The sequence below is a fragment of the Numida meleagris genome, unplaced genomic scaffold (assembly GCF_002078875.1).
Source record: "Numida meleagris isolate 19003 breed g44 Domestic line unplaced genomic scaffold, NumMel1.0 unplaced_Scaffold729, whole genome shotgun sequence".
In the NCBI taxonomy this organism is placed as follows: Eukaryota; Metazoa; Chordata; class Aves; order Galliformes; family Numididae; genus Numida; species Numida meleagris.
Genome location: NW_018364944.1, coordinates 1 through 11,097, shown reverse-complemented (window position 1 = coordinate 11,097; position 11,097 = coordinate 1). Strand labels below are relative to the sequence as shown.

General features: G+C 48.7%; 1 protein-coding gene and 1 gene segment (V, D, J or C); one reads left to right on the top strand and one right to left on the bottom strand.

Moving 5' to 3' along the window:
• Positions 1-1,538: 1,538 nt before the first annotated feature.
• On the top strand, positions 1,539-8,066 carry LOC110391996 (feather keratin Cos1-1/Cos1-3/Cos2-1-like). Its single transcript, XM_021383939.1, has 2 exons — positions 1,539-1,568; positions 7,686-8,066. The coding sequence occupies exon 2, from the start codon at positions 7,707-7,709 to the stop codon at positions 8,064-8,066; it is 360 nt and encodes a 119-aa protein (XP_021239614.1). The 5' UTR covers positions 1,539-1,568; positions 7,686-7,706.
• A 1,162-nt stretch (positions 8,067-9,228) lies between these two features.
• LOC110391995 lies at positions 9,229-11,091 on the bottom strand (the record flags this gene model as incomplete). The annotated part of the segment is given in 2 exon segments: positions 9,229-10,706; positions 11,076-11,091. Coding segments are annotated over 2 exon segments (378 nt in total), but the record flags the coding sequence as incomplete, so codon positions are not given.
• Between the last annotated feature and the right edge of the window lie 6 nt (positions 11,092-11,097).

Below are 11,097 nucleotides of genomic sequence, written 5' to 3'. Positions count from 1 at the left end.
CCACTCTTGGTCGCACAAGTGAATTGCCTTCACCTGTGCTCCCAGGGCTGACTGGGTCTTTCCTCCAGGTGCTCAATCAGTGGTTCAGGCCATGACTCAGCAGTTCCCATATACTACCCTTTTCCCTCATCCTGTTTCATGAGGTCCTGACAGCTCTTCCCAATCAGGGGTCCTCCATGCATGTGCGTATAGTGCACTTTGTCCACTCATGTAGAACATTAATGGAAAATTAAACACTACTGGTGCAGCACTGATCCCTGAGAGACCCCTTTATAGATTCATGTCCCCAGCTGTATTCTGAATAGCTGGTCACAACAGTTAGAGCCCAGCAGATCATTTAGTTTCCCACATACATTACTGTACACCTACCCATGGCATAACTCACCCATTTGATTGTGAGGGGACTACACAACAGGCAGTGGGAAAGGTCTCACCAAAATCTAAGCACATAACATTCGCTGCCCTCCATTTTTTCACTGTCCCCGCAATCTTGTACAGGATTCAGTGAGGTTGCTCAGGCATGATTTGCCCTGTGTATAACCAGGCCGGCTGCTGCTAATCACTGTGTTGTCCTTCATATGTTTATCAATGGCATCTGAAGATATTTCCTCTGAAACACTGTAGGGAGTGAAGGGCACACAACCGACATGTTGTTCCCTGCATCCTTGGCTAGACAAGTGTGCTTTGCTGGGCCTTGCATTTAGGGCTTGAGAAGCCCTTCCCTTATCCCCGAGGAACTGCAATAATGGAATCAGCCTGAGTGTAGCATGCCCAGATGTGCTCTGTGTGCCAGAGGGTATAATGGCAGAAATAGAGTTCCATCATGTAAGGAGAAGATAGAGCTCACTATGGAAAGGGTTTGCAGAGAGTGACTTGTGTAAATTCCACTGATCCTGCCTGATGCTGAACAAAGCTGGGGTTCCCACCACCGGAAAGGAGTTGGGACGTGTGTGCTCTCTCTAGACCTCTTCCTATTGTGTCTTACTAAATCCACCACTTAATTTCACATTTTACTGCTGTGCCTCTCTTCTGGGATCTGGAAAGGATCCTGCACAACTTCTGCCCCCATACTCTCATCCCTATGGCAGAGCAGGAGGAGGCAAAACAGGGCAGCAGAACTTTCCTGAGAGCAGTGTGATGTGGGATGAGGTCACAGCCAGGGTGTGGGCCACTCCTGCCAAAAGGGCCCCATGGAGCCCCTAAGGAGTGACTCAACATGAGTTCATTTGCCTCTGCAGGATTCTTCCAGTGCTGAAGCTGAACCTTTTACCAAAATGCGTGTGTATTCCCTGTAAATGCTTGAGTCTTTCTTCCTGCCAATCAAAAGATGCCTTCAGTGAGGAATGAACATAGCATAATGTCGGGAATGAAATTAAAATGCACAGGAAGTCAGTGTACAGTCTGTATCATTATCTGGAATGTTTTGCATTCAAGAGGAGATGGTCAGAAAATAATCACTGCATTAAGCTATGCTTCTGGCCTAGGGTCTGCTTGACTCCACTATAAAAGGCAGTGCAGCTCCTTGCCCTCTCATCCACTGTTCTTGCTGCCTTCTCCATGGGAACGAGGTGTGTGTGAAGCCCCTTCTTGTCCACCTTCTTCTCCAAATGGAGGTCTCAGCAGCTATCAGATTTGTTCCATGCCAAATCTTGGGACTGCTTTTCATGGGGGAGGGAAGTGTTGAGAAGATTTGTTGTAGAGGCATTCTGAGCCTATACTGATGTATGTTATGGGCTAGAGTCTGGACAGTAGCTGGATAGATCCCAGTGGCTCTTTTTGGGCTGTGGTAGGATGAGACCAGAAGCCCTTCACTGTGCAGCTCCCAGCCGTGTATGTGCCTTAGTTCCCTCATGGCATGTTGACAGACTGCTCCTCATGCATCCCCAAGTTCTGCTTTGTCCCTGCCCCCTCTTCCAGGTACAGCTGCAGCCCCGAGACATGTCCTGCCATGACCAGTGCGTGCCATGCCAGCCCTGCGGCCCGACAATTAGGGCTCCTCTACATACATGCTGAGAGTGCCCTCCATCCAGTCATTTAAAGCATTAATGGAGAATTACACACTATTGGTCCTGCACTGATCCCTGAGAGTCTCGTTTATAGATGTCAGTCCCCTGCTGTGCACTGATGAGCTGGTCACAACAGAACTTTCCTGAGAGCAGAGTGAGCTGGGATTAGGTCACATCCAGGAGCTGGGCCACTTCTTGCCAAAAGGGCCCCAAGGAGCCCCTGAGGAGTGACCCAGGCGGACATCATTTGCCTTTGCTGGACTTGTCCAGTGCCGCAGCTGAATCTTTTGCCTAAATGGATATGTATTGCCTGGAAATACTTGAGTCTCTCTTCCTGCCCCTTCAGCAGGGATTGAACACAGAATAAAGCCAGAAATGAAATTTAAACAGAACTCATCATTGTGGACCTCCTCTGGCCTGCTCCAGCAGCACCATATCCTTGTTATGGGGGCTCCAGAACTGGTCACAGTACTCCAGGTGAGGTCTCATGAGAGCAGAGTAGAGGGGCAGAATCACCTCCCTCACCCTGCTGGTCACACTTCTCTTGATGTGACCCAAGAAACGGTTGGCCTTTTGGGCTGCAAGCACACATTGCCAGCTCATGTTGAATCTTTCGTCAACTGACACTCCCAAATCATTCTCCTAAGGGCTGTTCTCAATCCATTCTCCACCCAGCATTTATCTGTGGTTGAGATTGCCCTGACTCAGATTCAGGACCTTGCACTTGGCCTTGTTGAACTTCATGAGAATGGCATGGGCCCACCTCTCAAGCCTGTCCAGGTCCCTCTGGATAGCATCCCTTTCCTCTAGTGTGTCAGCTACACCACTCAGCTTGGTGTTGTCTGCAAACTTGCTGAGGGTGCACTTGATCCCACTGTCCATGTTGCCTACAAAGATGTTAAATAACAGCGGTCCCAACACCAGTCCCTGAGGAATGCCACTCGTCACCCATCTCCGTTTGGACATTGAGCCATTGACCACAACTCTCTGAGCACAACCACCCAGCCAATTCCTTATCCAGCAAGCGATGCATCCATTGAATCCATTTTTCTCCAATGTGGCAACCAAGATGTCATGCAGGACAGTGTCAAATGCTTTGCACGAGTCCAGGTAGATGATGTCAGTTCCTGTTCCTTTGTCCACTGATGGTGTAATACCATCATAAAAGGCATTTGAGTTTGTCCCCACACCTTTGAGCAAGTCATGTGAATGGGAATCCTGGCAAGTGATAGAACCTGTTCCTGGTCTTCTACTGACCTCCTGGCTTGGCCAGGATCCCTGTTGGTCCATTGCAGTCTCTGGGTGGAGTCTTTAGCCAGGCCACACTTAGATCTGGCCTTGGCCTAGATCCTAGCACCAGCTCTTAACCTAGTGAGAATGCACTTTGAGTACTGTGTTCAGTTTTGGCCCCTTCATTGCTAAAAAGATCTTGAGGTTCTGGGGCATGTCCACAGAAGGACAATGAAGCTGTGAAGTCTTAATAGGAACAGCTGAGGGAATTGAGATTGTTTAGTCTGGAGGAGGTTCAAGAGTGACAATCTCTCTCTACAACTGCCAGAAAAGAGGTCGTAGCAAGGTGAAGGTCTGCCTCTTTTCCCAGGTAATTAGCAATAAGACAGGAGGTAATAACTTCGTTCAGAAACATCCAGCTCCTCTTTCTCCAAGCAAATGACAGTAATGAATGCACAAAACAGAGCTGCACCCCAGAGAGGAGGAGCTGGGCAAGTGGTCAGGGAGGGCCCAAGGCCTCTGGAGATGTTGGCATGTCATGGTTTTATGATTTTTGGTTATCGGTATTCCACATCATAACATCATGTAGTGCACTGGGATTTAAAGAGTTAATGCTCCAGTTCCATGGATTGTGAATAGTTCTGGGTACCTGGTTCTCAGAGAGAAGAACTATTTTTCCCAGAGGACTGCTTGCTGTTCTGTTACTGTCTTCCGTTCAGAGGGAAAGATAAAAACTGTTTGCATATCATGAGATGTCCCTTCTCTTCCCTTCCACTCATCTCGGCAGCGTCTCTCTCCCTAGCCATCTTGCCCCCAGCATTAGAGTAAGGCCTTTTGGTTTTTGGACACTCTCTCCCATTTTATTTGATTTATTAGCTTCAATTCCAATTATATTGTATTATATTTTGTTATTTTGCATTCTGATATCTTATGTAGTAAAATTGTTTGTTTCTCCTCAGATCATTGCCGCTGTTTTGTTTTTAGGCCCATCTCTCTACCCTTTCCCCTTTCCCTTTCCCGGGGCGTGGGTCTGTGGGTTCCCCTGCTCCATTAGTCACGTAACCTGGACAAACCTGCCCATAATCCATTGATATGGCAGCAGGGGGAAGCAGAATGGTCTGAGCAACTCTGCATGTCACCTGGACAGCAGTTTCACAGGGAATCTACTCAGATGAGATCTCTCCTTCCCTGTTCCAGTGAGATTTGCTGAATTGCCAGTCTTCATAAGCTGCTTGAGCATTACAAGGAAAGATGGAGCACTCTTTAGAAAGAGTTGAGGAAGAGCTCTGTCTCCAGGTTAGGTTGGAGGCTTAGGGATGCACGAGGTGATTCACTGACCCCATCTCTATAATGATGTGGGGATGGAAGCCCATGGTTAGTCCTTGCCCCATCTCATCAGGGGCAGAGAATCAAGGCAGCAGGGCTGAGGGAGTCTAAAGAAAAGCACAGCAGAAAATGTGTGGGTGAAGATGTTTCCTGTTGCAGTACATTCGCTGGAGGAAGGGTGGCTTCTAGGCAATCTTTTAACAGTAGTAAAAGCTAACTAGACTTAGTAGTGGATCTCACTGGAGAATTAGAACAAATACATGTAATGTTTGCAAAGGAAGAGTTAAATCTAGCAAATGCCAAACCATTTTGTCTAGGCATGTTTTTTAAGGGAAGGATTTTCAAAGCATGGCAAGTGTGTGTTTCTCCCCGTGGGGTGATGTAGATTGATACTGGAATTCCCCTGCTTTCCCCCAGGCTCTGTGCACTTGCAATCAGATCTCCTGCACTTCAGCCAAGCCTCAACAGTGTGGAAGGGCTGCTGCTGGGAGGTCTCTATTGAAGTTGCATTTGGGGGATGAGGGCCGGGCTGGATTTGAATGGTGTTGCATGTGAGGGTGTCCCAAGCGTAGCACTCTTCCGCACAGTGTCATGCTGGGCGCTGTTGTTCCCACGATGAGAAAATCCACAGGTTCCCTGTGCCTTGCCTTTTCTGTTGTTTTCCACAGAACTTGAAATCACACTGTCAGCCAGGCCACTCCTGGGTCCTTCTTTTATTGGAAAACCACAATGTCCACAGATCATCTTGTCATCTGTGAAATGCAGGGAATCTTGGAATCGTAAGATAAACTGAGGTAGAACAGACAAACAGACAAGAATCATTGACTACATCTTCTTTCTCTACACAAGCTTAATGAAAAACAAAACCATAAGTCTCTTCAGTTCTCTTTCAGTTGCAACACATTGTCTTGTATCTATTTCAAGAAATCTCAAAAGATGGGAACTCTGGTGAGATGGAAGCAGAAGTGGAGAATGCCTTCTGTTGAGTGAAAGGAGTGAAAGGAGCAGGAAGAACACTGAAGATGACGCAGATGTCAGGAGCTACCATGAAAAGCTGAGCACCTTGGACATTAAGGACAGGAACCATCAAGTTCCCGTGCCAAAGGCCTGGGTAAGAACAGACCCAGCATCACAGGAGAAATGGACAATGATATTCCTGATGTAATGGAATATATTGTGTATGTCAATCAAAGGGCAATGCTGAGAGAACTATACGTTCAGTGATACATATGAGGGTGTCCCAACCATAGCACTCTTCAGCACAGTGTCTTACTAGGCCCAGTTGTTCCCAACATGAGAAAATCCACAGGTTTCCTGTGCTTTGCATTTCCTTTTGTTTTCCACCTAGCGACTTGCAGTCACACCTTCAGCCAGGCCACTCCTGGATCCTTTTTTTATTAAAAAAAAGACAATATCCACAGATTATGTCATCATCTGTGAAATGCAGGGAATCGTGGAATCATAGGATACCCTGAGGTACAACAGATAAACAGACAAGAATCATTGACTCCATACACTTTCTCTATATGGGATTAATAAAAAATTAAACCATAAGCCTCTTCATTTCTACGTTAATTGCAACACATTCTCTTGTATCTATTTCAAGAAATCTCCTAAAAAAAATTTGAAGCATGGTGTGATGGAAGCACAAGTGGAGAATGCCTTCTGGTGAGTGAAAGGAGAGGGAGCGGAGAGAACTTTGAAGATGATGCAGATGTCGGAAACTACCATGAAAACCAGAGCATCTTGGGCAGCAAAAGCAGGAACCATCATGTTCCTGTCCCAACGGCCAGGCTCAGAGAAGACCCAGCATCACTGTAGAAATGGACAACGATATTCCTGGTGTAATGCAATATATTTTGGATGTCAGTCAAAGAGTAACAGTGAGAAGATTAGGCATTCAGTAATACTCAGATGACTGTACCTTTCATGTGGAAACACAAATGTTTCTCCTGATGATGCAGAAATTCTCCAGAGTTTTGGGAACAATGATATACCAGATCTCCAAGAAGATAAACTTGTTGAGGAAGATACGCACTAAGATCCTCAGGTGCCTTTCCCTTCCCACAGTGACAAAGGTAAGGCCATTCCTATCAAGATGAGGAGAGACATGGAAAAGATAATGACAAACAGGACTGTAGGTTAGTTGAGATGGTCTGTTGAATACCAGAAGAATCAGTTTGGTCACCAATGTCCTCTTCTCCTTTCCAAGCCTCTAAGATTTCCAGGGTCACTGCTGCTTTTTTTGAAGCCCTTGGTCCCAGATGCAGAGTCACTACATCCCTCCTACTGCTCTCTAGGTATTCCCTTCTCTCCCAGTTGCTGCATCCTCTGACAAGCAGCCTCTGAAAATAAGGACTGCTTCATCCCAGAGGAGCCAGTGGATGCCCATAGAAACTTCTTTTCACCTGAGCCAGGAGATGGGATGGCCTTATGGAAGCAGATGGGTTTTGGAATCTGCTGGGAGGCTTCAGAGAAAGACTAGATTTGGGCTGAAGTCATCTGCCTCACCAATGCAATCCTGCTCTATAAATCTATGGTCCTTTCATCATAGCACTTTAAAGAAACCTTCATTAGAGAATGGGCATGGCAGAAATCTGGAAATGAAGAGGTAGCACTGCAGGAAACCAAAACGCAGCAGGGATGGCTTGCATTCACAGTGAGCTTGCCATAAAATCATTGCCTGTTTCAGTGGTGCCTGTGGGCCTGCAGCAGTGAAGGACCAGTAGCAGCCCAATTCCCAACTTTCCCATCCATTTCCTTTGGTCCTTCTCGCTGGGAACCAGCTTAGTGTGAAGCCCTCTCTTCTTCTCTTAAAAAATGATTTTTTGTCTCAACAGTCATCAGATTGTGGAGGTCCTTGCGATGGGAGACAGTAGAGGGGATAAGGTCTGTGTAGAGAGTACTTGGGACAACTTCCATGGTTTAAGTTTTATACAGATTGTCAGAGTCTCCCAGGACCAGACTGTTCTTTGTATGGCCCTGGCACAATGAAGTGATGTGACCTGCCATCACAGCCTTCTCCTCCATCCTTAGTAGTTGCCTCTGCTCCTGTGTGAGAGGCTATCCAGGCTGTCCTTCATACATCCTTGTGCACTACTTCCTTTTATTCCTCTCTCCTAGGTGTATCACCAGCCCCAAGACATGTCCTGCTACAGCCAGTGTGTACCCTGCCGGCCCTGCGGCCCCACCCCTCTGGCCACCAGCTGCAATGAGCCCTGTGTCAGGCAGTGCCAGAACTCCACCATTGTCATTGAGCCCTCTCCCGTGGTGGTGACCCTGCCCGGACCCATCCTCAGCTCCTTCCCGCAGAACACCGCCGTGGGATTGTCCACCTCCGCTGCTGTTGGCAGCATCCTCAGCTCTGAGGGCGTGCCCTCGGGGGGCTTTGACTTGTCCAGCTTCGGCAGTCGCTACTGCAGCAGAAGTTGCCCTCCATGGTCAAGCCACAGGCGGTGGTCCTGGAGAAATTATTTCAGAAACTACGAATGCGTTGCTGGATAAAAAAGGGATCTTCAACCCACTGCTTTCAGAATTCCTGACCACACACAGCTACTCTAGGAAATACTGAGAGGAAGGGGCAAGTTTTCTGAAAACATGGCTCAAGTCTCTTTTTTTTTTCCTCTATACCCCTTTCTCTCCATTTTCTTCCTCCCTCCCCCCTTTTTCTTCTGCTTCTGTTCCTGCAGACTATGAGTCTCCTCACAACCAGTCCGTTCTCTGCTAAAACACAGGCACATGCCCTGCATGAGCTCAAACTTGGGATTGGACAAATCCTGCACTGAGGAGCCTCTGCTGGTTGTGACCTCATTTTCCTCTCTAAACATTCATTAAAGATTTCTGCATCTCATTTGAGCTTTTGATGTTACTTTCCACTGCATGTGGCCTCCAGAGATGCCCAGGGAGAATGGTGTTGATCTTGGTGAGCATAAGATGTGTGTTTATGGAGATCCTTCTCCATTCTGAGAAGAATGGGAGGTTGTGACACACTGCAGAGGCTCCTCTCTTGGATACTGTTCCTTGCAGCTGAAGAAGATATCCCTGGCTATGGCACACCTGTGCCTGCATGCAGGTGTAATTACATCAGTGCACTCACAAAAGCACATGTAAACAATGCACTCACAGAAACAAAAACTTGTGCACACTTCAGGTAGGTGTGTGCACTCATCACCCATGCTCATGCACACACACAGTCGGAGAGGCGGGAGCTGAGGCCATGGGGAGCTGAGTTGACTCAGGGGGGACTAAGGGGGCAACTTTTCTGGCAGGGCAAGGTGCAGTGCTGTGAGCAGGACAAGGCTCCAGATGAACTGACAGTTTGCAGATGTGCAGGGAAAGCCCAGTGAGAGGAGCCGAAGGAGATCAAGCAATTTCTCCAGAGGGCAGCTGGATGAGGAAGAGAACTGAAACCCAGCACTCCAGCCCACCTCACTGGTGTCATGGTTTTACTATTTTTATTATCGGTATTCCACATCATGTACTGCACTAGGAGTTAAAGAGTTAATGCTGCAGTCCTGTGGATTGTCAATAGTTCTGGTTACCTATTTCAGAAGAGAAGAACGACAGCTCCTGGAAGACTTCACTGTTCCATTTCAGAGGGAAATATAAAACTTCTTGGGAGTCACGGTTTGCTCTCTTTCTGCTCATCTCTGCAGTGTGTGCACCCTAGCCATCTTGTCTTCAGCATTAGAGTAAGACTTTTAGATTTTGGAAACTCTCTCTCATTTATTTGGTTTATTAGCTTCAATTCCAGTTATATTATGTTACATTGTGTTATCTCACATTCTGCTATAATATTTAGTAAATCAGTTTTCATGATTAGCATGTTTCTGATGCTTTGTTTTTAGGCCCATCTCCCTACCTTTTCTCTATCCCTCTTCCCCCTTTCTCAGGGCCTAGGACCATGGGTCGTTTCGCCTCCTGACATGGAACTGGGCCTAACTGGGGTTAACCGTGACATTTTTTGGTCATTGGCTGGGAAAAAAGTACTATCATAAAAAACCTTTCTGTACTCTTGGAGGGCTTTGTTAGAAAGGCTGCGGGGTGACCTCATTGCAGCCTTTCTGTGCCTAAGGGGAGCCTACAAACAGGAGGGGAGTCAACTCTTTACAAGGGTAGATAATGGCAGGACAAGGGGACATGGTTCTCAGATGAAGGAGAGAAGATTTCGGTTGGATATCAGGGGGAAGTTCATTACTAAGAGAGTGGTGAGGTGCTGAAACAGGCTGCCAAGAGAGGCTGTGAATGCCCCGTCCTTGGAGGTGTTCAAGGCCAGGATGGATGGGGTCCTGGGCAGCCTGGTCTCGTACTAGATGTGGAGGTTGATGGCCCTGCCTCTGGCAGGAGGGTCGGAGCTTGAGGTCCCTTCCAAGACAAGCCATTCTATGATTCTATTAAAGCTTAGCTGTTATCTGTATTGCAGGCCTTGTTTACAGACCTTGAAGTCTGAGCTTACTGCCAATGTTCAATTTGACCTTTTGCAGCCACCCTGCTTAGGAACAGGGCTACTCCTGCTCTCATCAGCGCAGCACTGGGGAGGCAGGAGAGCATAGCAGATGTGGTGTAAATGTGAGGAGGTCACTGCGCTGTCCAACACAGCTCGTGTTGCCAGTTATGGCATTTTGCCCACTTCAGACATAACTGTGTCTGACTCACACTGGCCTCCATCAATCGCTGCTGCGGGTGCCGTGCTCAATTCTCTCGAGAACTCAGGGAAGTTCATCCTGGTCAGGATGGAGTTTGGCGGCCCTGGACGCAGCGCCCCCTGCGGGCCCGGACGGGACTACGCTCCCACTCTCGCCCGGCCCCGCCCTCTGAGGTTCGTGCCCGGCCGCAGCCCCGGCTCCTCTCCCCGTGGGTTCACGGCGCAGTAATACACCGCCGCATCCCCGAGCCTGGGCTGCGTGAGCCACAGGGCGCTGGAGCGGCGGTCTGCCGATACCGACAGCCACCCCGCCGGGTCCACCACCTCCTTGGAGTCTTTGAAGGCGCTGACGAGGAATGCGGGGCCTCGGCCCGGGAACTGACGGTACCAGTGGATGGAATCGGCCTGTATGTTGGGGTGTGAGCAGGTAATGTTGATGCCGGTGCCCTCGCTGGTCACTGCCGACGGCTCCTGCTGCACCTGGGCTCTGCTCACAGTCACTGTTGAGAGAAAAACAAGAAACAAACTTAGAAAATCCCTCTACTCCTCTACTCCATTTGGACACTCCTGTGTCCAAATGACACAGGAGGTCTGACCTAGCAGGAGAAGGGGGTGAGGGGAAAACGCTGTGCAGGCTTCATCAGCGAGTGGAGGGATTTCTAAAGGAACGGATTAGCGCAAAGAGAAAGGCCGGACCGGAGGGAACAGCCAGCTGAACTTGCTGGAGGCAGCCGGGCTGAATGCAGCGGGTAGGGGAGAGGGACATGAGATCGGAAGGAAGCCGGAGGGCCAGAGGCGAGAGCAGCCCCGGCCACCCGAAGCCCCCAAAGCCCCCGCAGTTCGGCCCCGCCGGCGGCAGCTCCGCGTACCGACGAGCACCGCAGCCAGCCC

Bases quoted from the DNA above. Each gene is read 5' to 3' on its own strand.
- LOC110391996 (XM_021383939.1), top strand. From the start codon at position 7,707: ATGTCCTGCTACAGCCAGTGTGTACCCTGCCGGCCCTGCGGCCCCACC.